Source organism: Oncorhynchus gorbuscha, linkage group LG15, assembly GCF_021184085.1.
Source record: "Oncorhynchus gorbuscha isolate QuinsamMale2020 ecotype Even-year linkage group LG15, OgorEven_v1.0, whole genome shotgun sequence".
NCBI classification, from domain to species: Eukaryota; Metazoa; Chordata; class Actinopteri; order Salmoniformes; family Salmonidae; genus Oncorhynchus; species Oncorhynchus gorbuscha.
This window is the reverse complement of record NC_060187.1, coordinates 38797205-38824215: the sequence shown is the minus strand read 5'-3', so window position 1 is coordinate 38824215 and position 27011 is coordinate 38797205. Positions and strand designations below refer to the sequence as shown.

Genomic DNA, 27011 nt, shown 5'->3' with positions numbered 1-27011 from the left:
GGGAGAGGTTGAAGGTAGAGGAAGGACAAGAGTTAAAAACAAACAAAATACAATTATTGTAAAATAGACTGTGTCCATAAAATGTATGTAGTATGTATAAGCTGGAAATACAGGCCTAAGGGTTGTTGTTCACTGGTTTACTCCAATTGGGGGAGGGGTGCTAGGGTTAGAAAGTAATAAAGGAAAGATGTATATTTTTAAAGATATGTATGTATGTATGTGTGTATGTTTGTTTGTGGATATGTATGTATGTATGTATGTATGTATGTATGTATGTATGTATGTATGTATGTATGTATGTATGTATGTATGTATGTATGTATGTATGTATGTATGTATGTATGTATGTATGTATGTATGTATGTATGTATGTATGTATGTATGTATGTATGTATGCATATCATGCATGTATGTATGTATGTATGTATGTATGTATGTATGTATGTATGTATGTATGTATGTATGTATGTATGTATGTATGTATGTATGTATGTATGTATGTATGTGTGTATGTGTGTGTGTGTGTGTGTGTGTGTGTGTGTGTGTGTGTGTGTGTGTGTGTGTGTGTGTGTGTGTGTGTGTGTGTGTGTGTGTGTGTGTGTGTGTGTGTGTGTGTGTGTGTGTATGTGTGTGTGTGTGTGTGTGTGTGTGTGTGTGTGTGTGTGTGTGTGTGTGTGTGTGTGTGTGTGTGTGTGTGTGTGTGTGTGTGTGTGTGTGTGTGTGTGTGTGTGTTGTATGTATGTATGTATGTATGTATGTATGTATGTATGTATGTATGTATGTATGTATGTATGTATGTATGTATGTATGTATGTATGTATGTATGTATGTATGTATGTATGTATGTATGTATGTATGTATGTAACGGATGTGAAACGGCTAGCTTAGTTAGCGGTGCGCGCTAAATAGCGTTTCAATCGGTTACGTCACTTGCTCTGAGACCTTGAAGTAGTAGTTACCCTTGCTCTGCAAGGGCCGGGGCTTTTGTGGAGCGATGGGTAACATTTACATTTAAGTCATTTAGCAGACGCTCTTATCCAGAGCGACTTACAAAATGGGGCATTCACCTTATGACATCCAGTGGAACAGCCACTTTACAATAGTGCATCTAAATCTTTTAAGGGGGGGGGATGAGAAGGTAACGATGCTTCGAGGGTGACTGTTGTTGATGTGTGCAGAAGGTCCCTGGTTCGCGCCCGGGTATGGGCGAGGGGACGGTTTAAAATTATTCTGTTACATTGATGCTGTTGATATTTATATGTGTATGTATGTATGTATGTATTTATGTATTTATGTATTTATATGTGTATGTATGTATGTGCAATTATATGTATATATATATATTTCTTTTCAAAAACATATATGGGGGACTGGAAGTGATGCAGACAGTTACAGTGATGGAAGCCACAATCAATCTGCAATATTACAGCTGATATACCCCCTAAAAACAAATAAAACACTTTTTTTTAAAGATACTGAACATCAAGAATCTGTTCACATTCTTGTTCAGTATCTGCATAGTTAGGCCCAGTACCTGAAAGGCAACCCACTTTAGTGGTTACGTGCACTGTTTGCCTGTTTTCTGCAATGTTGTTTTACTGTTATAGAGTTGTACTATGTGTCTTTGGGTTGGTCCATACTAGTTGTGGGTCATGATTCTGAAGGATTTGCACTGTTATACTGTGGATAAATCTGGTAATCTCTGCTTGGAGGGGATGGGCTAATTGGTCACATTTGACCCTGGCCTTCTAGACTGTGGGAACGTGTGCTTTATCTGCAAGCGGTAATTGGTAAATGAAACACTTCCGCAGCTCTGCTAGATTGCAGTTCACCGGGTGGGGCGAGGATGGAGAGAGAGAGAGAGAGAGCGAGAGAGTGTGTGTGTGTTTGTGTTTGTGTGTGCGGTGGTGGCCGAGGGGCAGAGTGTGTGTGTGTGCTGTCCAGAGAAAATGGCAGGATACGGAACTCCCTATGGCCATCTATGCAGCGTTATCAGCTGTATCTGTCTCATAATGTCTTACACACTGTCCAATAGATTGATGTAGACTGATAAAACGATGGACTGATAAACTTCAATGGTGTGTGGCCGTCCCAAGTATTCAAATGTAGGCCTTTGATGGAATTGCAAAATCTAAATGCAATTTTATCAAAATGTTTAGCAGAGGGAAAGGACTGTCTGGCAAGGATTCTGTCCAAGTTGATATAGTACAGCTGCCAGGTACGAACTAGTATGATAGAATCTGACATCCTCACATTAGAGGGAAACATTAACATGACATAACCTGAATCCATTCGTTACCTAAAACATTTTTCCTCCAAAATCCTAGGTAGTTTTAACAAAACCTTTCATTTCATACGGCTTTGTCTTTTATGTTGAAATGCAAATGGCAATGTGAATGATCATAGTTACTAAGTTGCAACATTGTTTAATTGACTAGTCTGATGAGAGAAGTGTTCATTTTTATTTGAATAAATTCTCCATCAGGGGAAGCCATGCCCAAAAGAAAACAAAGACACCACAATCTGAAAACAATGCGCTGGACTAAAGTTACCAGTGCGAGACAATGTCTCAGCGGTCCCATCAAGCGGACCATTCATAAACACAGGGCCCCCAGTTTGGGGAGCCAGGGAGTGAGCCAGATAGAATGAGGCCCACGCTGGCCCTGTCTTTTTGTCCCAAGCTGACCCCTGCTCTCCTGCTTGGCCTCTGCGCTCCTCATCTGGCCTGTCCCAGCACCGCCGAAACAGGATACCTGTCATTTACTTGAATGGCCTTTGAAGGACGTGGCTAATCCCCTGAGCACTTCTCCCAGCAGAAGCAGTATAAAGGGGAAACAGGGCAGAGTGCTGTGCTGGCCCTGAAACTGTACCAGAGAGGGATTGTGTGTGAGAGAATGTCACCCCTCACAGCCGGGGCCGAGGGAGTGTGAGAGTCAGCTTTCACCTGAGCTCAGCCAGTTCACACACACACACACAGGCATATCTTTCTGTTCTGCACACCTAACTCACTGGCACAGAGGGTTAGAGTAAAATATAGCCAGAATAAGGATGAATTAGTAGTAGTATGTCATTGAATTTGATATTGAATGCTCATTTGTCAACTGTTGGCATTATACTGCATGACCTGTACCATGTGCTTGTTAAACTATACTGGGTATGACAGTGTCAAAAGGGTGTTTCTCTAGAAGATGACACATAAAACAACTTAACCATAGCGTATACCTGTAAAACACTATATAAAAAGAGCCAGGGTCATAGGTTAGATGCATTCTGAAAAGAGAAAAGGGAATATTCATTATCATCTGGGAATTTTGTGTCAAATCTATGTTGAGTAAAGGTTGCATAGTGTGTTTCTCTCGATACTGTTGTTATGTTTCCACTTAACTGACACTCTTAGTGTCTAATTAAAGGAAAGGTATCGACAATGAATACGACGTTAACTTCTTTACTTCGTCATCTTGATCCAAGTGCCTGCACGGGAACTTGAAGTAACCTTGCGTGACTTTATTATGCTGTCGCATGCCATAGGCTAGACTCAATCACAATAAACAGATATCCCATCAGGATACTGTCATCTGGAATTTTCTAGGATTTGCACATGCCATTGTGCAATATCTGTGCCATTTAAAGCCACGTTGCGCTGCCCAATTCTTGAAAACGTAGGACAACAATAGAGCAAAATGTAAAGCAGGTGTCTCCCTCTTCTATAGAGGGGACTAATGCTGAAGTCAAAGATCATTTCAACAGTGAAATGACATAACTCTACCCACAGCCTCATATTTCGGTAGCCTAGTGGTTAGAGTGTTGGGACAGTAACCACAAGGTTGGTAGATCGAATACCCAAGCAGACAAGGTTAAAAAAAACTGCTGTTCTGTCCCTGAACAAGGCAGTTAACCCACTGTTCCTAGGCCGTCATTGTAAATAAGAATTTGTTCTTAACTATCTTGCCTAGTTAAATGAAGGTTACATAATAAAATATCACTGCACATTCCCTAAACTACAGGTCTATATGGAGCTGTCCAGTGTGTATGGGACATGTCTGTGTGAGTCTATCCCAACACACACAGATAGCTCGGCAGTGAGTGAGTGTGGACTGATAGATTAAAAGACAGCAGGCAAATAATGTTATCAGGCCCATCGGCGCTCTCATCCCCCAAGAGGTCCCCAGGAATGTGGGAACAACAGGCGAGATCTGGGCAGGGAAGGAGCAAGCTCTGCCAACTCTTTTCTTCTTGTTCTCCTTTCTGTCAATCGCCCGTTGTTGTTTGGCGGGCTGGTCCGCATGCGAAGGGAACACAGACGCAGGTACATCCAGAATTCCTCTCACCATATTTCCATTTCCTTCATTACACAGGATATTGTACATCATACACAGTGAGCTCCAAAAGTATTGGGACAGTGACATTTTTTTGTTGTTTTGGCTCTGTATAAAATGAGGGGACTATGTACAAAAAGAGCTGTAATTTCAAAATGGTTCACCTGATATGGAGGAAAATACCCTCAAATTAGAAATGACAGTATGCAATTTAACATCATAGTTATTGTATAATTTCAAATCCAAAGTGCTGGAGTACAGAGCCAAAACAACAACAAAAATGGTCACTGTCCCAATACTTTTGGAGCTCACTGCAAATATTTCTATAATGCTCTAGTCAAATCAAATCAATGCAAATAGTCTGGGTAGCTATTTTATTAGATGTCAGCAGTCTTATGGCTTGGGGGTAGAAGCTGTTAAGAAGCCTATTGGACCTAGACTCCGGTACCGCTTGCCATGCTGTAGCAGAGAGAACAGTCTATGACTAGGGTGGCTGGAATCTTTGACAATTTTTAGGGTCTACCTCTGACACCACCTGGTATAGAGTTCCTGGATGGCAGGAAGCTTGGCCCCAGTGATGTACTGGGCCGTACGCACTACCCTCTGTAGTGCCATGCGGTCGGAGGCCAAGCAGTTGCCATACCAGGCAGTGAAGCAACCTGCTCTCTATTGTGCAGCTGTAGAACCTTTTGAGGATTTGAGGACCCACCCAAATCTTTTCAGACCCTTGAGGGGGAATAGGTTTTGTTGTGCCTCTTCACGACTGTCTTGGTGTGCTTGTTAGTTTGTTGGTGATGTGGACACCAAGGAACTTGAAGCTCTCAACCTGCTCAACTGCAGCCCCATCGATGAGAATGGGGGCGTGCTCGGTCCTCCTTTTCCTGTAGTCCACAATCATCTCCTTTGTCTTGATCACGTTGAGGGAGAGGTTGTTGTCCTGGCACCACACAGCCAGGTCTCTGACCTCCTCCCTATAGGCTGTCTCATCGTTGTCGGTGATCAGGCCACAGTTGTGGCTTCGGCAAACTTGATGATGGTGTTGGAGTCGTGCCTGGCCATGCAGTCATGAGTGAACAGGGAGTACAGGAGGGGACTGAGCACGCACCCCTGAGGGGCCCCCATGTTGAAGATCGGCGTGGCTGATGTGTTGTTACTTACCCTGACCACATTATCGATCACGTTACTGTAGTCATCAGGCAGGGTGTTGTATAGATAGGCTATACACATTATTGTCCACTGTACTGCACACATGATTGTCATCAGGAGATAGGGTATTGTATAAATACTCACATTGTATAAAAACACCATGCAGGACACATGTAAGTCCTCAGACAGGGGGTTTTAGCATGTGTGTGGTAGTGGAGCTGTGTGTCGTAGCATATGTACCAGACTGTATTGTTTTATCCTGCTGAATTAGCTGTGGTTATGGTTATAAAAAAATATCCAACCATTTTATAAAAACAACATCTATTACTTTGAGGAATGATCACAACCGGCCAGAAATGACAGAGTTAAATTAGCCATGAGTATCTTTATTACTTGTTAGAATAGCTGGAAGCCAAGAGTCCCAGACAGTCTTACCTCATTTGAAGAGAGAGTAGAACCAAAAAGCACAGGCCAAAAGGCTGGAAACTTTTCACTTTGGCTACTTTTGCTGCATTGAATGTCTCCAACATGTTGTAGACCTGAGAGATATTCAGGTAATGTTATTGCGGAGACTGAGATTTCATCAAGTTGGTGTGGGCTTTTTTCTAATATTCAGCTTTCATCTTATCTAACTCTGGGTCCGAAGTTTGTCTGGGTCTGGAAATGAACGGTTATAAAGGAATACATTTTTTTTGTATCTATTTACTAAGAAAAGCAGTCAGCGATTAGAGGCAAAACATTATTGTATGTGGTACTGCTTAATACACACTGTGTGTGTGTGTGTGTGTGTGTGTGTGTGTGTGTGTGTGTGTGTGTGTGTGTGTGTGTGTGTGTGTGTGTGTGTGTGTGTGTGTGTGTGTGTGTGTGTGTGTGTGTGTGTGTGTGTGTGTGTGTGTGTGTGTGTGTGTGTGTGTGTGTGTGTGTGTGTGTGTGTGTGTGTGTGTGTGTGTGTGTGTGTGTGTGTGTGTGTGTGTGTGTGTGTGTGTGTGTGTGTGTGTGTGTGTGTGTGTGTGTGTGTGTGTGTGTGTGTGTGTGTGTCTGCTTGAGGGAGCCACTCGGCTCTGCTCCAAGGAGATGTGTCTCATAGCTGTTTGGGTGGGATGAATAAATCATATTTGTCTTGTGAGATTTAATAGGTATGAGGCATGTCCGGAGACACAGGCCACTGCCCTGACGCTGAGCCGTGAGCTCCACAGCTGCAATACGGAGCCGCAGCTCTGGAGCACTGCTCTGGGGTGGCACTCACAGGGCCGTTAAAGAGACTGTAAATGTCCAGCACCAGTCAGTCCTGTAAACAGGTGAGGGCATCACACCATATGTATTTGAGCATAAAACTGACATTACCTTTTGACAGCCATATTAGTTATGGGGCGTGCAGTTATAAAAACAAAACACTGGTGTAAAAACCAAAGGTCACAAATTACCCATCATACAATGTGGCTCGTTTTCTACGTGAAGCCGGTGTGAATAGAGTTTTAAATTAAACCCATATCCCTGAAGATAATTACATGGTTATTCACCAGTCAAATGAAAAGTGCATGTGATGTGACGATACTCAAAAGCATGTTTCACCTCTGAAGGTTGAAATATTACGTTTTTTTGTTGGTATGTTTCTTAGTTTCTCCTAGTATTGGAATTGGTTATGGTGCATTGATTTGGCATGAACATCTTCAGGGCTAGATATCCAATTCTATCCTCTCTCTCTGCTCTCTGATGAACAAACCGTTTGAGCCCTCCAGGATTGGAAATAGTGCTTCGAGAATTCTCCCCCAATTGGCTAATCAAGGTCTCTCATGCCTCTAAATTTGTTTCAGAGGGCGATATTTCAGCGGGGGTGCTCTCTCTTCCAGCTGTAATTCTCAATCACCCACCCAGTCGGTCATGGTATGGGGCTCTAAGGGGATTTCCCTGCCCTCTCCCTGTACCTCTCCCCTGCCTGGCCTTTGTCCTCTGGTTTCAGCGAGCAGACGCTGAGATTGAGCATGATCAATGCTGCTTCCTGTCTGTCCCTGACCTCCCCCTTATACACAGGTTAATGGGAAAGACATGTGGCCACAAGCACCATGCAGCACCCTGACCCAAACAAGCCCTGCTGCCTGCTCCCTCCCTGCTCTGACATAAAATGCCTATATTTGCTTTCATGTCATGATGTAACAGGGCCAATCAGGCACAGGCACAACATAAAGTCTACCTACATCTACCCCTCTCTGTTTTCCCAGAGATCAAAGCTGTTTGAAAGCTGAAAGCCGAGCGGCTAATGTTTAAATTAGGATGTCAGAGTCACAGCATACCATTACACTGTGGACATACTGTATATCACTGAGACAAGTGCGACCGGGCTTCACGAAAAGTACCAAGTGTCGTGTATTAATATACAGTGTAAGATTTAAAGCTGTTTAATATTATATCTCTGCTGTCTTTTCCCTTAGTGGACTGTGAGTTCATGTACCCTGACTCAATTACAAGCTCCTATGTGAAGGTAAGCCAGTCCCTTCTAGCCTCCCAGCAGACTGTGTCTCCTGTAGGGATCCCTTTTTGTCCCAACACTGTCACTGGTAGTTAACAGAAGATCAGGTTTCATTCATTAACAAACAGAGATATAATATTAAACAGCTTTAAATCTTACACTGTATATTAATACACGACACTTGGTACTTTTCGTGAAGCCCGGTCGCACTTGTCTCAGTGATATACTGTATGTCCACAGTGTAATGGTAATGGTACAGTATCAATGAAGCATTTGCACATAATAGAATTATCAAGCTTCCAGGTAAATTCTGGTAATATAGCCGAAAGCACTGGGTCCCTGACAAGTCGTTCAGCATCTATTAGCCAGCTATCGCTAGAAACTAATGGGCCGCTCAATCTAGAGGTAACACTGTCAAGACTAATGCCACAGCCATCCAATAGCCATTCTCCATACTATACTGTACATGTCATTTATAAAATTCCCATTATGTTATGTACTTCTGTTACGTACCAATGCAATGCTATAGGGAACGTTTATCAATCATATTATAAAAGTAAAGCTACTTGTTCAGTTGGAATGAACCAAAAGCCTTGACATTATTGGGGGTCTATTATGTGTTATTTCGACCAGGCAATAAATTCAACCATGTACAATATTTAAAAAACGGTTATGATCCACTCTTTTTTGTGTGAATATTTAGCGGATCTCACATTACAAATCCCTGTCGACATACCTTGGAGACCCACTGTTAGGTGAACTCTTGTTGCCTCCGGTAACTCCATGCCTTCAGAGCTGTGTTGAGAGAGAGCGATGAACCTGCCAGTGACATGCTTCTGGCCTTGATCTGTCACCACAACGTCAGGTTGCTCTTCACCGCATGGCGATGTGGGTCGGCATTATGCTACCAGGCTGTCAGCTTGGACAGGGACTGAAACCAGTTAGATGAGGATGTTTGTTATTTAATGGCCTACTAACTGATGGCTAGGTCAGCTGCTTGTGTTAGGGTTGTGAGGGTGCTATTTTCTTCACTCATTCTTTGACTTTATCTTATTGAGACCCACAAGTATAAAAGCCTATGCATCTTGGTAAGAGACGTTCCTTTCAAATGTTGGTCATGAAACTAGTACTGCGTTTGCTCTGCCTTACAGTATCTTATCTACAGGTCAAGGAGAAAGTTGTGTGTAAACAGAGTGTCTGCTATTATTGTAGTTCTAGAAGAGTGTCCATAAAACGTGCAGGTGAAAGTAGTTATGAGAGGCAGAGCAGGACAGACTGATAGGTGTCTCTCCCCTCATCAGACACAGATAAGTCACAGACAATAATAGTTGAAGCAAATATTAATGATTTTCCTTATCCTCCATGTGTTTCCTACTGTAAAACCCTAATATCTGTAGCAGAGATCTACAGATGATCATATTCTGAGAATTCATTTAAAATGTGTGACCTAAGTTGAGATAAAAGTAAAAACTGTATGCTTAATACCAGAGTAATTCTACATAAAGAGTTGTCTGCCGGGGATCACTTGGACTGATTTCGATCTACCAACTAAATTATTTCTCCCATGATAATCTGTCAAGGTGTTTAAAGTAAGTGATGCTGGCTATGTCCCCTCCTTCCTTAACCATTCAGAGAGGCAGAGGCGCACACACACACACACACACACACACACACACACACACACACACACACACACACACACACACACACACACACACACACACACACACACACACACACACACACACACACACACACACACACACACACACACACACACACACACACACACACACACACACACACACACACACACACACACACACAGGCCTTTGCTAGGACCCAGTCTCCAGCCCTCTGAGGGGGTCAGCTCAGATCAAAGGTGCTGGTCACAGCCATTAGGCCCAGCAGCGAAGACCCAACATGAAAAGCTTGTGTTTTGAAAAGGAGGGCAGAGGAAAAAAACAGGGCCCTCTCCATTTAAAAGGCAAGCTAACTGTGAAATAATTGAAAAGGTATGTCAATCAAGAGCAGGCGCCCAGCGGGAGCGCCCAGATTCCCAGGCTCTCTCCTGGTCGAGCACCGGGCCATGGAGGGCTGCTGAAGGGGGCAACCCAAGAAATTAAAGACCCAAAAAGAAGGTCTTTCACTCGACTCTGCTCCTTCCTTATCCCCTGCTTTTTAATTGTGGTGGGAGGGAAAGTCCCGACCCCCACCCCCCTCCAAGTCCAACAAAAAGCTTAGTCATTAATAAGATCTTGTCTCCCCTCCACCTCTCAGGTACTGTAAGTAACAAAGACTTATTGGGGGACGGAGGGGCAAATTGGAGTCGACATAGTTTTATGACCCCCCCCTTCTTATTAACAGCACCTACACCCTGTACCCACTCCCTCCTCCTGCCATAGCATGAGTCTGACAAAAGGAACCCCGTGAGAGTGTTTCTCGCTTTCCTTACTGCGTTTTTTTTTTTTACGTCAGACTAAGGCTGAATGATCTGACGAGGGGCTCACTTCCACAAAAGCTGGAAAGAATGGAAAGAGAAAGAGTAAAAGAACACTGGGGAAAAGGCTTCTTCTATGCTTTAAAAAAAATGGTCAGTCCACACTTGACTAGTCCTGTATAGCGTAGGACTTGCTAGTAATAGCAGCTTCGGATTATTGACAGCTCTGGCCAAAACATGTCAACGGTTAGCAGATTCTGCCAAGGGCAAGAAGTAAGCAAAAACTACCCTCCTAATCAATATTAACAGCATGATTACAAATAGCTTCCTTTTCTTGAATCATTTCTTATTTTATTGCAAGTCCACATGCAACAATTGGTTAATATTGCATTGAAAAACGCAGAAACACTCATTGCATAATATGACACACATATTCTCACACACTACATGCGGGTCTACTGTAATGTGAGTACTCATGGTCATTAGCTTCACAAGTACAAATTAGGTCAATAAAGCCACACAGTGGAGTAAGTCAGAAGTCTTAGCTGCAGTTGTTGCAGCAAGCCCAGTATTAGTGACCTTGGGAATGTAACATGTAAGTTTAGAAAAGGTGGTTAAAACTAGCTCTGCCGCCAGCTTTGAACACAAGGGCCTGACCTTTCAAAGGTGACTAAGAGTTACAGTATGGATCTAAGTGACCTTTATGGATGCCTGGTCAAGTGTCCAGAGACCAAGCACTTTCTCTAAGCAATATCAAATCCCCATCTCATGTCCTTAGATGCTGGTTCTGCTGGCAGCTACACTGCCATGTACGGACGAAATAACAGGAGAAAGGGAATGGTGAAACCGATTTGAGCATGGGTGTCGATGGAAGTCTTTTTCTCTCTGATATCGAAACAAGCGCAAAACTATTCTCACACGTGAGATATCCACGTGCCTGCATTTGATACTTCAGGGGAAAAGTCATTTTAACCACTCCGTGCCTTCAGTACATACTGTAGTCTACATATCAGAGTGAGGAGTATGGTAGCACCTACTGTGCCTGGAGCTCAGAGCAGCAAATGATGGCAATTAGAGGCAGCAGTACTTTCAGGCACCAGCGGTTTTCATTGGACTGGACAAGTCCCCATAAACCCACGGTGAGCTCCAATCACCAGCCGGCCTGGGCCTATTAGTTTATGAGTCGCTTGCACGCTCCCTGCCACCAAAACGCCCAGTGTTTGTAAACACAGCTCGTAAAGGGGACGTTGCCATCAAAGTGCTAACGTGCCCTTAAAGGCTCTGGGCTGGCCTCACCACTGCAGCTGTGTGAAACATGGGTCTCCATGTCCACACACATGTCAGAGAAGAAAGACTCAACAGGCCCTGTATTTATTTACCCTCTCTGTCTCTCTCTGTGTGTGTCTGATGTGAATGACTTAACCTGGTAAGCATGGATAATGGTGTTAGCAGCTGGGAGTCTGTGTATCGCTCCATGCTGACAGGAAAGACAGGAAGAAAGGAGATGCTGACACTGTCTTTGGCTATCTTATTTAATGAGGGGTTGGTTTCACAATGTCACTTAAAGGGATAGTTCACCCAAATGACATATTGGTTTCCCTACCCTTGAAGCAGTCTATTGACAAGGTATGACAGCAATCCATGTTTTGGTTTAGTTTCCCTAGCACTGTTTCCTCATGTTACGATTTTAGCATTTGTGGTACAAATCCCATTCAAGTCATGGGACCGATATTAGCATTTTTAGCGCATCATGTTCAAATCATCTATACACTGCCTTCAGAAAGTATTCACACCTCTTGACTTTTTCCACAATTTGTTGTGTTAAAGACTGAATGTAAAATGTATAACATTTATATTTTTTTGTCACTGACCTCCACACAATACCCCATAATGTCAAAGTGGAATTTGTCTTTCAAAGAATGGCAACTATTGGAAGTTGGGGGGAAAAGCAGACATTGAATATCCCTTTGACCACGGTGAAGTTATTAATTAAACTCTGGATGATGTATCAATACACCCAGTTACTACAAAGATACAGGCGTCCTTCCTAACTCAGTTGCCGGAGAGGAAGGAAACCGCTCAAGGATTTCACCATGAAACCAATTCTAACTATGAAACTGTTACAGAGTTTAATGGCTGTGATAGGAGATAACTGAGGATGGATCAACAACATTGTAGTTACTCCACAATTCTAACATAAATGACAGAGTGAAAAGAAGGAAGCCTGCGTAAAATAAAAAATATTCCAAAACATGCATCCTGTTTACAACAAGGCACTAAAGTAATACTGCTAAAAATGTGTCAAAGCAATTCACTTTTTGTCCTAAATACAAAGTGTTATGTTTGGCGAAAATCCGATACAACACATTACTGTGTACCACTGTCCATATTTTCAAGCATATTGCTGGCTGCATCATGTTATGAGTATGTTTGTAACCAGTAAGAACTGGGGAGTCTTACAGGATAAATAAGAAACGGAATGGAGCTAAGCACAGGTCAAATCCGAGAGGAAAATCTTGTTCAACCTGATTTCCACCAGACACTGGAGAGGAGGTGGGGTTCACCTTTCAGCAGGACAATAACCTAAAACCAAGGCCAAATCTACAGTGGAGTTGTTTACCAAGAAGACAGTGAATGTTCCTGAGTGGCTAAGTTACAGTTTTGACATAAATCTACTTGGAAATCTATGGCAAAACCTGAAAATGCTTGTTTAGCAATGATCAACAACCAATTTGACAGAGCTTTAATATATTTTCAAAGAATAACAGGTAACTATTATACAATCCAGGCGTGCAAAGCTCTTAGAGACTTAACCAGAAAGACTCATAGCTGTAATCACTGCCAAATGTGATTCTAAATTGTGAGTACTTATGTAACTGAGATATTTCTGTATTTCATTTTCAATACTTGTATAAATGACAAAAAATGTTTTTTCACTTTGTCATTATGGGGTATTGTGTGTAGATGGGTGAATTCAGTAACACTGTGAATTCTGTAACACAACCAAATGTGGAATAAGTCAAGGGCTATGAATACTTTTTGAAGGCACCGTAAGTAACTTTGTTGAGCTTCACAATCAATAGCGGGGGCTCTATTTTAACAAACCTCACAATGGTAAATCTCAGCGCAGGTGGTGGCACTATAGGTTCAGGGGTGTGTTGGAAATATTTTTGTTATTTTCATTATCACACTTATCGGGCACTTGCTGGCTTTGGCGCAAAAGGGCTGTATTTTGATGAATTAACAAGTTGTGGGTGTGTTGAGGCTTGGCCTGTCACTGGCCAATCAGAACGTGCTCCATGGCGAAATATGTAGTTGTATCAAGTTGTGTATTTATGGTCTTTTATGTATGGCCTTGGAATCAACTCCAATTTCAATGTTAGTCCGCTATAGTTTATTAAATGGCTTACAGAAATGAATTAAGAAAATATAGACTTATCTTTACAAAATATGTTAAATTGAATCCCTTTACAATCCACTGTAACGGTTTTCCTCCTCTTCTGAGGAGGAGTAGGAAAGATCGGACCAATGCACAGCGTGGTAAGTGTCCATATTTTAATGAAATATAACCGAACACTGAATACAAAAGAACAAGATAAATAAATGAAAACCGAAACAGTTCTGTATGGTAAAACACAGACACAGAAAACAAGTACCCACAAACCATAGAGGGAAAACAGGCTGCCTAAGTATGGTTCTCAATCAGAGACAACGATTGACAGCTGCCTCTGATTGGGAACCATACCAGGCGAAAACCAGAAATACAAAACATGGAACAAAACATAGAATGCCCACCCCAACTCACGCCCTGACCAAACTAATATAGAGACATAAAAAAGGAACTAAGGTCAGGACGTGACATCCACATTTTTCTAATTAATTGCATGGCTTCAATAGCATTCACAGGGGCTAGGCCAACAATAAATTGCATTATGGCTGATCATGGAAATGCCAAACATTGCCAATAAGCTAGATTAAAATCACTATTGATAAGGCCTAAAAAGAGAATTAATCATTCTTAATCAAATTCGAAACCGTGCACGTCAGAGCAAAAACCAAGCCATGAGGTCGAAGGAATTGTACTTAGAGCTCAGAGACAGGATTGTGTCGAGGCACAGATCTGGGGAAGGGTAACAAAAAATGTTTGCAGCATTGAATGTCCCCAAGAACACAGTGGCCTCCATCATTCTTAAAAGGAAGAAGTTTGGAACCACCAAGACTCTTCCTAGAGCTGGCCACCTGGCCAAACTGAGCAATCAGGGGAGAAGGGCCTTGGTCATGGAGGTAACCAAGAACCCGATGGTCACTCTGACAAAGCTCTAGAGTTCCTCTGTGGAGATGGGAGAACCTTTCAGAAGGACAACCATCTCTGCAGCACTCCACCAATCAGGCATTTATGGTAGTGTGGCCAGACGGAGGCCAGATGGAAGCCACTCCTCAGTAAAAGGCACATGACAGCCTGCTTGGAGTTTGCCAAAAGGCACATAAACACACTCAGACCATGAGAAACAAGACCCTCTGGTCTGATGAAATGAAGATTGAACTCTTTGGCCTGAATGCCAAGCGTCACGTCTGGAGTAAACCTGGCACCATCCCTACGGTGAAGCATGGTGGATTGCAGCATCATGCTGTGGGGATGTTTTTTAGCGGCAGGGACTGGAAGACTAGTCAGGATTGAGGCAAAGATGAACGGAGCAAAATACAGACAGATCCTTTAGGACAAGTCTCTGAATGTCTTTGAGTGGCCTAGCCAGATCCCGGACTTGAACCCGATCGAACATCTCCAGAGAGACCTAAAAATAGTGCGGTAATGCTCCCCATGGAACCTGACAAAGCTTGAGAGGATCTGCAGAGAAGAATGGGAGAAACTCCCCAAATACAGGTGTGCTAAGTTTGTAGCGTCATACGCAAGAAGACTCCGCTGCCAAAGGTACTTCAACAAAGTACTGAGTAATGGGTCTGAATACTTATGTAAATGAAATATTTCAGTTTTTTATTTAGAATAAATTAGCAAACATTTCTAAAAACCTGTTTTTGCTTTGTCATTATGAGGTATTGTGTGTATGTAACAGTATAATTTTAAACCGTCCCCTCGCCCATACCAGGGACCTTCTGCACACAACGACAACATTCACCCCCGAAGCATCGTTACCCATCGCTCCACAAGAGCCGCGGCCCTTGCAGAGCAAGGGGAACTACTACTTCAAGGTCTCAGAGCAAGTGACGTAACCAATTGAAACGCTATTTAGCGCACACCGCTAACTAAGCTAGCCGTTTAACATCCGTTACACTCACCCCCCTTTTGACCTTCCTCCTTTTTTCCGCAGCAACCAGTAATCCGGGTCAACAGCATCAATGTTACAGTATAATTTTAAACCGTCCCCTCGCCCATACCCGGGCGCGATCCAGGGACCTTCTGCACACATCAACAACAGTCACCCACGAAGCATCGTTACCCATCGCTCCACAAAAGCCCTTGCAGAGCAAGGGGAACTACTACTTCAAGGTCTCAGAGCAAGTGACGTAACCGATTGAAACGCTATTTAGCGCACACCGCTAACTAAGCTAGCCGTTTCACATCCGTTACATGTAGATTGTTGATAGAAAGAAAAAAACAATTGAAGCAACTTTTTAAATAAAGCTGTAACTTAACAAAATGTGGAAAAAGTCAAGGGGTCTGAAAAATGTACGAAGGCACTGTATAATATTAAACCAACGCAGACTATGGAGGGTTTTACGCACATCCTAACTTTGCACATTAACTGGATAAAGATCCAATATAAAAAGAAACGGAGAATCTCCATTATACCGTTCTACTGTTCCCAAATAGGCCTAGGTTTTCTGAAAATAATCGGAACCATTTTATAGATCAGATCGCATTCACACATCTCCAGAGGTTGCATTGCAAGCGCAATGTTGTCGCCAAAAAATCAGGAAGGTGAATCATTCTAATAAGTTTGGATGTAATACAATTAAATGGGAAAACAATACATTTGTATAGGTTACAGATATCTCTAAATACGAGTTTCAGCGGTATTCACAGAGGTTCTCATCTCTGGTTTCATGATGGAAATGCCTACATCATGGAGGGGGTTTTACGCACGTTCAAAAATGGGACCTGCATGGGTAAAATAATGTGGGCCTGCCTACAATGCTTAGATTTTTTAAAAATGTCAGTGTTATGTATGGTACTGTAAGTTGTTATGGTTAACGACAGTGTGCTGCTTGACGGTTGAATGGGTTGTCAGGATGAGTGGCACATGTCATTCAACGAGAGAGTGATGTGCAATGTGAAACTGTGCTGATGTGTGTTCTTTGACAGCTTCCTTTTTTACTACTTTCAAACTTGATATTTTAATAAAGCTTTGGTGATGAAGATTTATTTCCAAGCGGTCTCAGGAGCCAAACCCTTTATCAAACCCTTTATCGACAGTCTTGACTGCTTCACGATTGCATTGGGCATATTTTAAAAAAAGCCTTCATTGAGGCTATGCTTGGTTTTTAATCAAATAAAACGAAATGGGAAAAAAACATTAGTTTCTAAATACGAAGTATACAGGCACCAAAAGCACATTAGGCTACTCTTGTTCCATGCGCACATGGCCAGTGTGCGTCACGGCTGGATAGGCTGCGTTCCACTGTCAAAATTCATGCCATAACCTACTGCGTTACCGCTAAACAGCTTTTTTAGTTGCAAACTGAAAACTAACGTGCGTTTGACGCTAGAGCGGTCTTAACGCCAGCCGAAAATAGACGCCTGGAGGTGCGTAAAGATGGCGGCCCTCGTGTGCTTACCGCTGTATTGTAAATTGTTCTTCGTTACTCTTTTTTTTGTATGGTCATTAGCAGGTTATACATGACCCCAACATTTGCTTCAATACGCTGGCATTTTGAAAAACTGAAAAAGTACTGTAGATTGTACTGATTTATTGGCACATTTCGCGCACCGTAGTAAAAACAGTGAGTGGATAGTGCTAAAACAAATGACTGTCCCTAAGACCATTACTCCTTTCTGCTATTATCATACAACACCATTGTATGATCTATCCAGATACAGGCAGGTGGAACTAGAAAATCCAGTATAGCAGTTTGAATTCTGATCTGAGACTGATTATTTAATCCCCAAACATATTAAGTCAACTGTTGCTGCCAAGTACACATTTTTCCTAATTTCTATCCAAACAAAGTCTGGATTTACATAAATAAACGGGGGAAAGATTGCAGTGGCTGGAGAGTAGCACCTGCTCAGGACCCTGGGGAGGGCGTTTATTTTTCATCGCTGGATGGGTTTTAACCAGGAACCCTGCTCGGAAACTCACTCGCTGCCCCCTTCAGCACATGCTGTTCTGCATGAGCAATGCTGCACCTCTGGTCTGGGCGCTTTGCGAGTTTACGGCTCCTGCTTCATTTCCTACTGGCATGGGGTCCACATCTCCTTCAGCACCTTGATGTGTTACAGTGTTTACAGGCCCTGTCCAAAGGCAACAGGCCATTTATTGGCCTTGTTTCCTTTTTCAGCAACATCCAGAGGTGCCCATAGGAGGAGAAAAAAACCCATCATGTTTCTCAACATGTTTTTCTCCTCTAAACTGGGTTTCCATGGCTGGTGGTGTCTGTTGGGAGGGATGTGTGTTCAGATCAGATAGCAGGCCACATCAGGGTACCTTTGAAGGTGAGACTGTCCAAATAAAGCCAACAGGAGTTCTCCAAGGGAAATGCATATCCAGCAATTAGGGTCTATTCAGGCCCCCACGGTAAGGCCCTTAGGTAATTTCCAAAATATTTGTGTCTATCGTCATGACAATGGCTAAGGGCCTTTTGTGTAGACTAAAACCAGATTAAGACCAAGCTACATGGGACTTGTTTGCAATCTGTGCCCAGAGGAAACAATTAGCCTGCAGCACTGCCAGATCTTTCATGGTAAAAGTGGGTAAGAGGTTGGTGTAAGTGGCCATCAGACGCTGCTTTGTGTCTCCCTGGTAAACAACACCGGGTATCATCCGGGTGGAGTGTCAGTGTCAGGTCTGGGAGGATGGCACTCCTTCCCTGTGCAGGCTGGGACCCAGCCCATAATGCCCTTTGTGCTGTATGCTGCAGTCAGTCTACTGAGATGGTGTATACTGAGTGTACAAAACATTAGGAACACCTGCTCTTTCCATGACATAGCCTGACCAGGGGAATCCAGGTGAAAGCTATGATCCCTTATTGATGTCACTTTTTAAATCCACTTCAATCAGTGTAGATGAAAGGGAGGAGACAGGTCAAATAAGGATTTTTAAGCCTTGAGACAATTGAGACATTGATTGTGCATGTGTGCCATTCAGAGGGTGAATGGGCAAGACAAAAGATTGAAGTGCCTTTGAACGAGGTATGGTAGTAGGCATACCGGTTTGAGTGTGTCAAGAACTGCAATGCTGCTGGGTTTTTCATGCTCAACAGTTTCTGTATCAGCCAACTTGACACAACTATGGGAAGCATCGAAGTCAACATGGGCAAGCATCCCTGTGGAACTCTTTTGACACGTTGTAGAGTCAATGCCCCGACACATCTTCTGAAGGCAAAAGGGGGTGCAATTCAATATTAGGAAGTTGTTCTTAATGTTTTGTATACTCAGTGTCGATACATCAGGCCATGGTCGGATGCACACCAGTGAGCTCGGGAAAAGGTTTTTGAATGGCAATTCATTTTCTTAAAACTTTAAAACAATGTCTTAAGAGTAAATAGATTTTTTCCTATTGAATATTGTTTTTGATATGTGTTTGAAATGGTGCATTTTAATCATATGACTATATTTCTGTATGACATACACAGCTTATTTTCAAATGTATTTATTTCTCTGCAGTCTAGTCATTCTCAGGGAGCCAATTGTTGAGGGACTGCATCGTAGATGATGTCTCTTCACAAAGGAAATCGTTTAAATGGACCCTTGTGCATATTTCTCTCTCGTCTTGGGAATAAACTCTCCCCAGAGCATATGGCCATCTGGTTTCCTAATCGGTAATGAATGGCTTTGATGGAGAAACTCCCCTGTTCTAACAGACTCCTGATCCTTCTTTTTCAGGTCTAATGGAAATCCGATCTGTCAGTGTGGGAGTCGTCGCCATCAAATCTGTCAGCACCGGGCTGTACTTAGCAATGTCCAAAAAAGGCACACTCTTTGGATCGGTAGGTACACCTTGCAACATTGTTTCACAAGACACCCTGGGGGCCAGGTTCTAGCTAGGGGACCCTGATGGTTCCTACACACACGGATCATTCCATTCAAGTGAGTCTTCGAGGTATCCACTAGGAAAATCCACAGCAGGCCAGAGTTGCAGTATCAATCATGGCTATATACCCGTGCCAAGCCTGATGATAGCTACAGGTGATGCTCACATGCATGATTTGAAGTGAGGCTTGTTCCACTGTCAAAATAGATGGCCAAGAAAAGGAAGCTGAACTGAGATGACAAAATAGGCTTTTGTGAAGGTCTAGAGTGCCGTCTGCCCGCAGTTGTGCTCACACACAGCCAGCTCTCTCTTTCTTTCTTTCCCTCCCTCTCTTTCTCTCTCTCTCTCTCTCTGTCATGTAATGAGGCTGCCTATGCCGTGGTGTCTAAGGGCGCTTATTCAATCTGTATCGCGGAAGTTCAGCATTACAGTGTGATTGAAATTTAAAGGCAATGTTACCGCGTCAGCGGAGACTGCATTCCCGGTAAACGCTGAATATGTCGTCTCAACCAGAAATTACCTTTACATTTCTATCGTGCAATCTGTAATGTTTCAGTGATACAGACTGAATAGAGCACTAAGTGTTTTACAGCTCAGAGAGAGAGAGAGAGAAATCTGGAGCTGGCAATCCGTCAGTACTGTGAAGCTGTGATGAGACAAGTTTGCAGACAGTTATTTCACCCTGCCACCAGTGTAAATAGGACATAAATTAACCCAATCAGCCTACCAAAGCCTCTCCATTCACTTCCCACTGAATCCTCCCTAAATGATCATTAAGCAGACGAATCACGCTAGGCTGATGCTATCTCCAGGAGGGCCCTGTGATCCTGGACTGATAGAGGCCTGTAGAGGGGATTTCTCTAGAATCGGTTGTCACGGTCACATCTTTTAGGTCAAACTCACTTACAGATAAGAAGCTCAACCACCCATGGCAAAGTGGAGAGGGCTTTGTTGCCTAGGCTGTGCATGTATATTGACACAAATCACTGCTTCTGTTTTTAGCCTCAGAAGTAGATAAAGGAAGAAACAACCAACATGAAAAGGCATGAATCTGATGGTTTGTTATGCTATTTCAGGTTGGTATTTCGGTAACATCCAACTATCTTCTTGACCATGGTCCAACCATAACAATCACCTACTTATATATTTTTTTGCCATGCACTGTGATTGGCCATTCACTCTGAACACACAACAAAAGGCTCCATAACAACACAGCAGCATATTGAACATTCGAGTGCAATAACAGACATAGAGCTTTGTCCCTAGCTCAGAGGTATGTCCATGCTGCTGCTGTTAGTTAGTCCTTCTAGTCATAATAAACACCTGCCTCTCCCCTCTCTCTGTTTCTCTCTCTCTCTGTTTCTCTCTCTCTCTGTTTCTCTCTCTCTCTGTTTCTCTCTCTCTCTCTCTCTCTCTCTCTCTCTCTCTCTCTCTCTCTCTCTCTCTCTCTCTCTCTCACTTGTAGATGAAGTACAATCCTAATTGTAAGTTCAAGGAGCGCATCGAGGAGAACGGCTACAACACGTACGCCTCCCTGCGCTGGAAACACGGCGGCAGGCAGATGTTTGTGTCTCTGAACGGTAGGGGGAAGCCCCGGCGAGGCCACAAAGCTCGGAGGAGACACCCCTCCACCCACTTCCTCCCCATGCTGCCCTCATAGCTGGACAACAGGGCTCGGCTCTGCTTTGCAGCCAGCCCACCACAGTCCCAGTCCATCCTACTAGTGTTGTTGTTATCAAGATAACTATTGATGATGTTATTATTATTCTATACATCCTCTCTCCCATATATGTACATTTGTTGGGGTTTTATACGCAATTTTGTTTGTCGAGATCGCAGTGGGGGCATAATACAGTACGTTTAAGTTATTCCTTTTTTAGTGTAAGGTCCAGAAGTAAAGCTGCTAATATTGTGTAAATACAGCATGTCTATTATTAGTATGATTGGTTATCAAGCTGAGGGATGACATTGATGACACTCTTCTGTGTTCAGGAGTCATTTTGACACCACCGTCGTCTGCAAAAGTGTGTAATTGAAACATGCCCCCCCCCTTTAAAGGGTACGAGAATTGTCTATATATTGACCTCCCTCCCATCCCTTCATTTGTGACTCCACAGGAGACAATGCTTTTCCTTGAGTGACCTTACAATATGCTATTAAAGCAAACGACTGGTGAAAGAAGCCTGACAAACAGTGAACAGATTTGAACAATGATTTAGGTTGTCAAATATGTTCATCTGAGCAAGTAACTAAAAGCATTTGAGAGAGGACTCTCTTAAGATGCTGCATGTCCTTTACAATAAAAGTACTCTTGCACTTGACTGGACTTCAGAGGGGACAGAATTCCTTGTTGGCGAAAACATTTGGACTGAACGTTCATACCCATGGATGTCTGCTATAAGAGAAAAACATAAACACACCACATCTGGCTATCGGTTCTTTTGGGTTTCTGAAATGAGTGTGTGGGCTCTGCAGAAGTCCCACTGGGCAAAAACTAGTTGAAACAACATTGTTACCACGTCATTTCAACAAAACAATTCGGTGTGATGACGTTGAATCGACGTGAAAACTGATTGGATTTGCAAAAAGTCATCAACGTAAGGGGATTTTGCCAGTTTCCACCTAAATGTTTACCTAATTTCAATGACATGGTGACTCAACCAAATATAAATCCAAACTAGATGCTGAAATGACATCTGTGCCCAGTGGGGTGTGCTTCAGCCTCCTTCTCTCATTCAATAATCCTACACCACTAGCTCAGGGGTCAATCTTTGAAAGTGGGACTCATGACATTATCTCTGATATGTCCGTTCCAGAGTCCAGTAGTTAAATGCATACGGTACTCCGTTTGAAACACGTTGAGCATTTGAGGCTGTATGTACACTTCTTCACAGTGCTAAGACTACCCATTCATTTCTAACGTACGGCAACTGGTTATTGCATTGTCTTGTCAGGTCTTGTTACCATTCTCAAAACCCTGTTGCAAATAGAACTTTTAATATATTTAAGCCTTTTTGTACCGTATAACATTTGAAGTTGATGTTATTGCCTCCATTTTGTGTCTAGTCTGAAAATCCTAACTGTATTCCATTCCATATTTTAGTCTATACTATGTGTTACTGTAATATGGCACCTCCTAACATCACTATCATCATCTACTGAGTGGTCAGCAATGACAGTGTCTACCAGAACACCCGTTTCAACTATCAGTCATCTATTAAGCAGACAATATTGGTCTGTCAATTGAACACTGTCATCATAACAACATAAGCGAGTGCCTTGATTCATGTTCAGCCTGGTGAACTTCAATAAAATGCACATAAATTACACCATTTTCAAGGAGTCCCTTATCTCCATCAGAGTTACATAATCTGCATTATCATCATAACAACATGAACATTCAACGCTGTAGTGGACCTCCCCTGACTTGTAAAATACTTCTGCCGATGAGCTCTTCAATGGGCTATCATGGGTCTTTAATCACAATGAAGGCCTGGTAGCATGGGAGGCCATTGAATCTTTTCACCCTGCAGATTGGAAAGATGGGGATGAATGGCCTCTATTGGGGGGGGCTAACCTTTCAGACTGTCAATGTGACATTTCTTTGAAGGGAAACATGTCTAGCCAAATAGCTTTATGTTGCTCTGCTGTTCGATCTAAAGGCCTACCAAACAATTGGATGTTGGTGTGAGGGTCTAAGGAGACTTTGAGTGTGTGAGCTCTTTTGTTTCCAATATCCTTACAGTTTTACATCTTCTGAGTTGAAGACTTGGCTAAAGGTTTCCTGTGTCTTAGTGGGGGACGTTTCGGCGGCGACACATATTGAATCTTTAGAGTGCCACATGCCAAATCTGTAGGATCTTCCCTGCAAACAACAATTGGTTCTGTTAAAGTTCCCAGAACATTTGTTAGGTTGCAGCAAATATTCTCACGTACACTGTCCAGTCGACACGTACACTGTCCAGTCGAGGTGAAGATTATGAAATGTTTGTATAAAACATTTGACAGATGTTACAAGAACATTCCCAGAACAAATTCTGCCTGTTCTGTAAAAATTTCCAGAATGTTCCATCAGGTTGTGGGAACAGTCTAGTGAGAAAATTGTGTGAACGTCACAAAAGATATGTTCCCAAAACACAAAATCTGTCTAGTTGTGTGGAAGATTCTACAATGTTTATTTTAGTGTTCCAAAAACATTCCACTGATGTTACAACAATGTCCTCAGAACACATTTCGCCTGTTCTTTAACTGATCCCAGAATGTTTTCTTAGGTTGTGGTAATACTGTAGATATGTTCCCGAAACACAAACGTGGTCTAGTTGTGCTAACATTCAGACAATATTTGTATTAGGCTGCACAACACATTCCTTTGATGTTGCAGGAATGTTGACAGAACAACCTTTCTGAGTTCTTTATGAATCTTGAAGAAATAAAGATATCCTCTCTTTTAGTAGAGTATACCTGGGCCTCAATTCCACCGTTGTTTTTCAAACATGGTATGGGGAGGGTTTTCTCTGGTCACCGGGAGGCGGGGCAGGAGGGTCTGGGGGGTGACTGACAAGCAACCTTAGTTGCTAGTGGGGTGGAAGGGATGGGAAACATGGTTTATGGAAGTGGGGGGTGGGGGAATGGGATGGGAAACATGGTTTATGGAAGTGGGGGGTGGGGGAATGGGATGGGAAACATGGTTTATGGAAGTGGGGGGTGGGGGAATGGGATGGGAAACATGGTTTATGGTGGGGGAATGGGATATGGAAGTGGGGGTGGGGGAATGGGATGGGAAACATGGTTTATGGAAGTGGGGGGTGGGGAATGGGATGGGAAACATGGTTTATGGAAGTGGGGGGTGGGGGAATGGGATGGGAAACATGGTTTATGGAAGTGGGGGGTGGGGGAATGGGATGGGAAACATGGTTTATGGAAGTGGGGGGTGGGGGAATGGGATGGGAAACATGGTTTATGGAAGTGGGGGTGGGGGAATGGGATGGGAAACATGGTTTATGGAAGTGGGGGTGGGGGAATGGGATGGGAAACATGGTTTATGGAAGTGGGGGTGGGGGAATGGGAAACATGGTTTATGGAAGTGGGGGGTGGGGGAATGGGATGGGAAACATGGTTTATGGTTTATGGAAGTGGAAGGGGGTGGGGGAATGGGATGGGAAACATGGTTTATGGAAGTGGGGGTGGGGGAATGGGATGGGAAACATGGTTTATGGAAGTGGGGGTGGGGGTATGGGATGGGAAACATGGTTTATGGAATGGTTTATGGAAGTGGGGGTGGGGGAATGGGATGGGAAACATGGTTTATGGAAGTGGGGGTGGGGGGGGAAAATGGTTTATGGAAACATGGTTTATGGAAGTGGGGGTGGGGGAATAGGATGGGAAACATGGTTTATGGAAGTGGGGGGTGGGGGAATGGGAAACATGGTTTTGGAATGGAGGGATGGGAAACATGGATGGAAGTGGGGGAATGGGAAACATGGTTTATGGAAGTGGGGGGTGGGGGAATGGGATGGGAAACATGGTTTTATGGAAGTGGGGGTGGGGGAATGGGATGGGAAACATGGTTTATGGAAGTGGGGGTGGGGGAATGGGATGGGAAACATGGTTTATGGAAGTGGGGGTGGGGGAATGGGAAACATGGTTTATGGAAGTGGGGGTGGGGGAATGGGAAACATGGTTTATGGAAGTGGGGGGGGAATGGGATGGGAAACATGGTTTATGGAAGTGGGGGTGGGGGAATGGGATGGGAAACATGGTTTTTGGAAGTGGGGGTGGAAGGGATGGGAAACATGGTTTATGGAAGTGGGGGTGGGGGAATGGGATGGGAAACATGGTTTATGGAAGTGGGGGTGGAAGGGATGGGAAACATGGTTTATGGAAGTGGGGGTGGAAGGGATGGGAAACATAGTTTATGGAAGTGGGGGTGGAAGGGATGGGAAACATGGTTTATGGAAGTGGGGGTGGGGGAATGGGATGGGAAACATGGTTTATGGAAGGGATGGGAAACATGGGGGTGGGGGAATGGGATGGGAAACATGGTTTATGGAAGTGGGGGTGGAAGGGATGGGAAACATGGTTTATGGAAGTGGGGGGTGGAAGGGATGGGAAACATGGTTTATGGAAGTGGGGGGTGGAAGGGATGGGAAACATGGTTTATGGAAGTGGGGGGTGGGGGAATGGGATGGGAGGTCAGTTCCCATCCTTTTCATTAGAGGCAGGTGGCCTAGTCATTAAAGCATTGGGCCAGTAACTGAAATGTTGCTCATTTGAAACCCTGAGTCGACAAGATGAAAGATCTGTCCATCTTCTCTTGCACAAGGCAGTTAACCCACATTAAACAACAGTGCCCAATGTGTCAGCCCCCAACACTTTTCTGATTCAGAGAGATTGGGTTAAAAGTGGAAGTCAAGTTTTGGTTGGACCTTGTGAGCAATTGACGATAAAATGGTATACATTTAATTTAATCCTTTAATATGCTGCAAACTTGCAACATTGTATTTGATTATTATTTTCTTTATCACGTGTTGAACGTCTTGTGAAATGTGATTTTAGTTGGATAGAGCTTCCTTGAAATAACTTGTACTCTTGTGTATTCATATGGTTCTTAAGTACATTTTACATGAGTCATTTAGTAGACACACATCCAGAACGACTTACAGTAGGGAGTGCATACATTTTCGTACTTTTTCATACTGAGTCAGAACAGACTCAGAACCTTAAAACAAAATAGGAAAACAATTGTACCTTTTCTCAATTTCAAAATCACATCTCATAAGACGTTCAACACATGATAAAGAAAATAAATTCTAAAAAATACAGTGTATGAAGAGGATGGGATTTTAAAAATAATTTGTTCTGTGTCCTTATTGACATATAAAAACATTTGTTTTAAATAACCACAGCTATCCCCTGGTTGTGCAGAGGCTTAGTGATATGAATGCAGATCTGAAAATTGCAGGTTCAACCCTACATAATTCTTTAACCATATTTATTTAGGCAGGAAAAACTATGAAATTGAGGCTTAGATATTGTCATGTTTTGTCATTTATTATCTTGTCTTGTCCCTGTGCTTCCCATTCTATTCGTTTCCCTCTGCTGGTCTTATTAGGTTCTTTCCCTCTTTCTATCCCTCTCTCTCCCCCTCCCTCTCTCACTCTCTCGCTCTCTCTTCTCTCTATCGTTCCGTTCCTGCTCCCAGCTGTTCCTATTCCCCTAATCAATCATTTAGTCTTCCCACACCTGTTCCCGATCCTTTCCCCTGATTAGAGTCCCTATTTCTTCCTTTGTGTTCCGTTCCTGTCCTGTCGGTTCCTTGTCTAGAATTCACCGTGCTGTGTTTGTGTATCGCCCTGTCGTGTCGTGTTTTCCTCAGATGCTGCGTGGTGAGCAGGTGTCTGAGTCTGTCTGGTTCAAGTGCCTTCCCGAGGCAA

The 27011-nt window shown here is 43.2% G+C and overlaps 1 protein-coding gene across 2 annotated transcripts in view; it reads left to right on the top strand.

Annotated features, from left to right (window-relative positions):
- Positions 1-24012, top strand: part of LOC123996383 (fibroblast growth factor 10-like) — a 46407-nt gene extending 22395 nt beyond the window's left edge. Inside the window, exons 2-4 of one of the 2 annotated variants that reach the window (XR_006831968.1) lie at positions 19431-19534; positions 20581-20654; positions 21044-21184. Coding sequence is in view for 1 of the 2 variants with exons in the window: in XM_046299774.1 (XP_046155730.1) it covers positions 19431-19534; positions 21044-21238 (299 nt within the window). In the remaining variant the exon portion in view is untranslated. Of the gene's footprint in view, positions 1-19430; positions 19535-20580; positions 20655-21043 lie in introns of both variants that reach the window. The other variant, XM_046299774.1, reaches the window with a different exon arrangement.
- The last annotated feature ends 2999 nt before the right edge of the window (positions 24013-27011 follow it).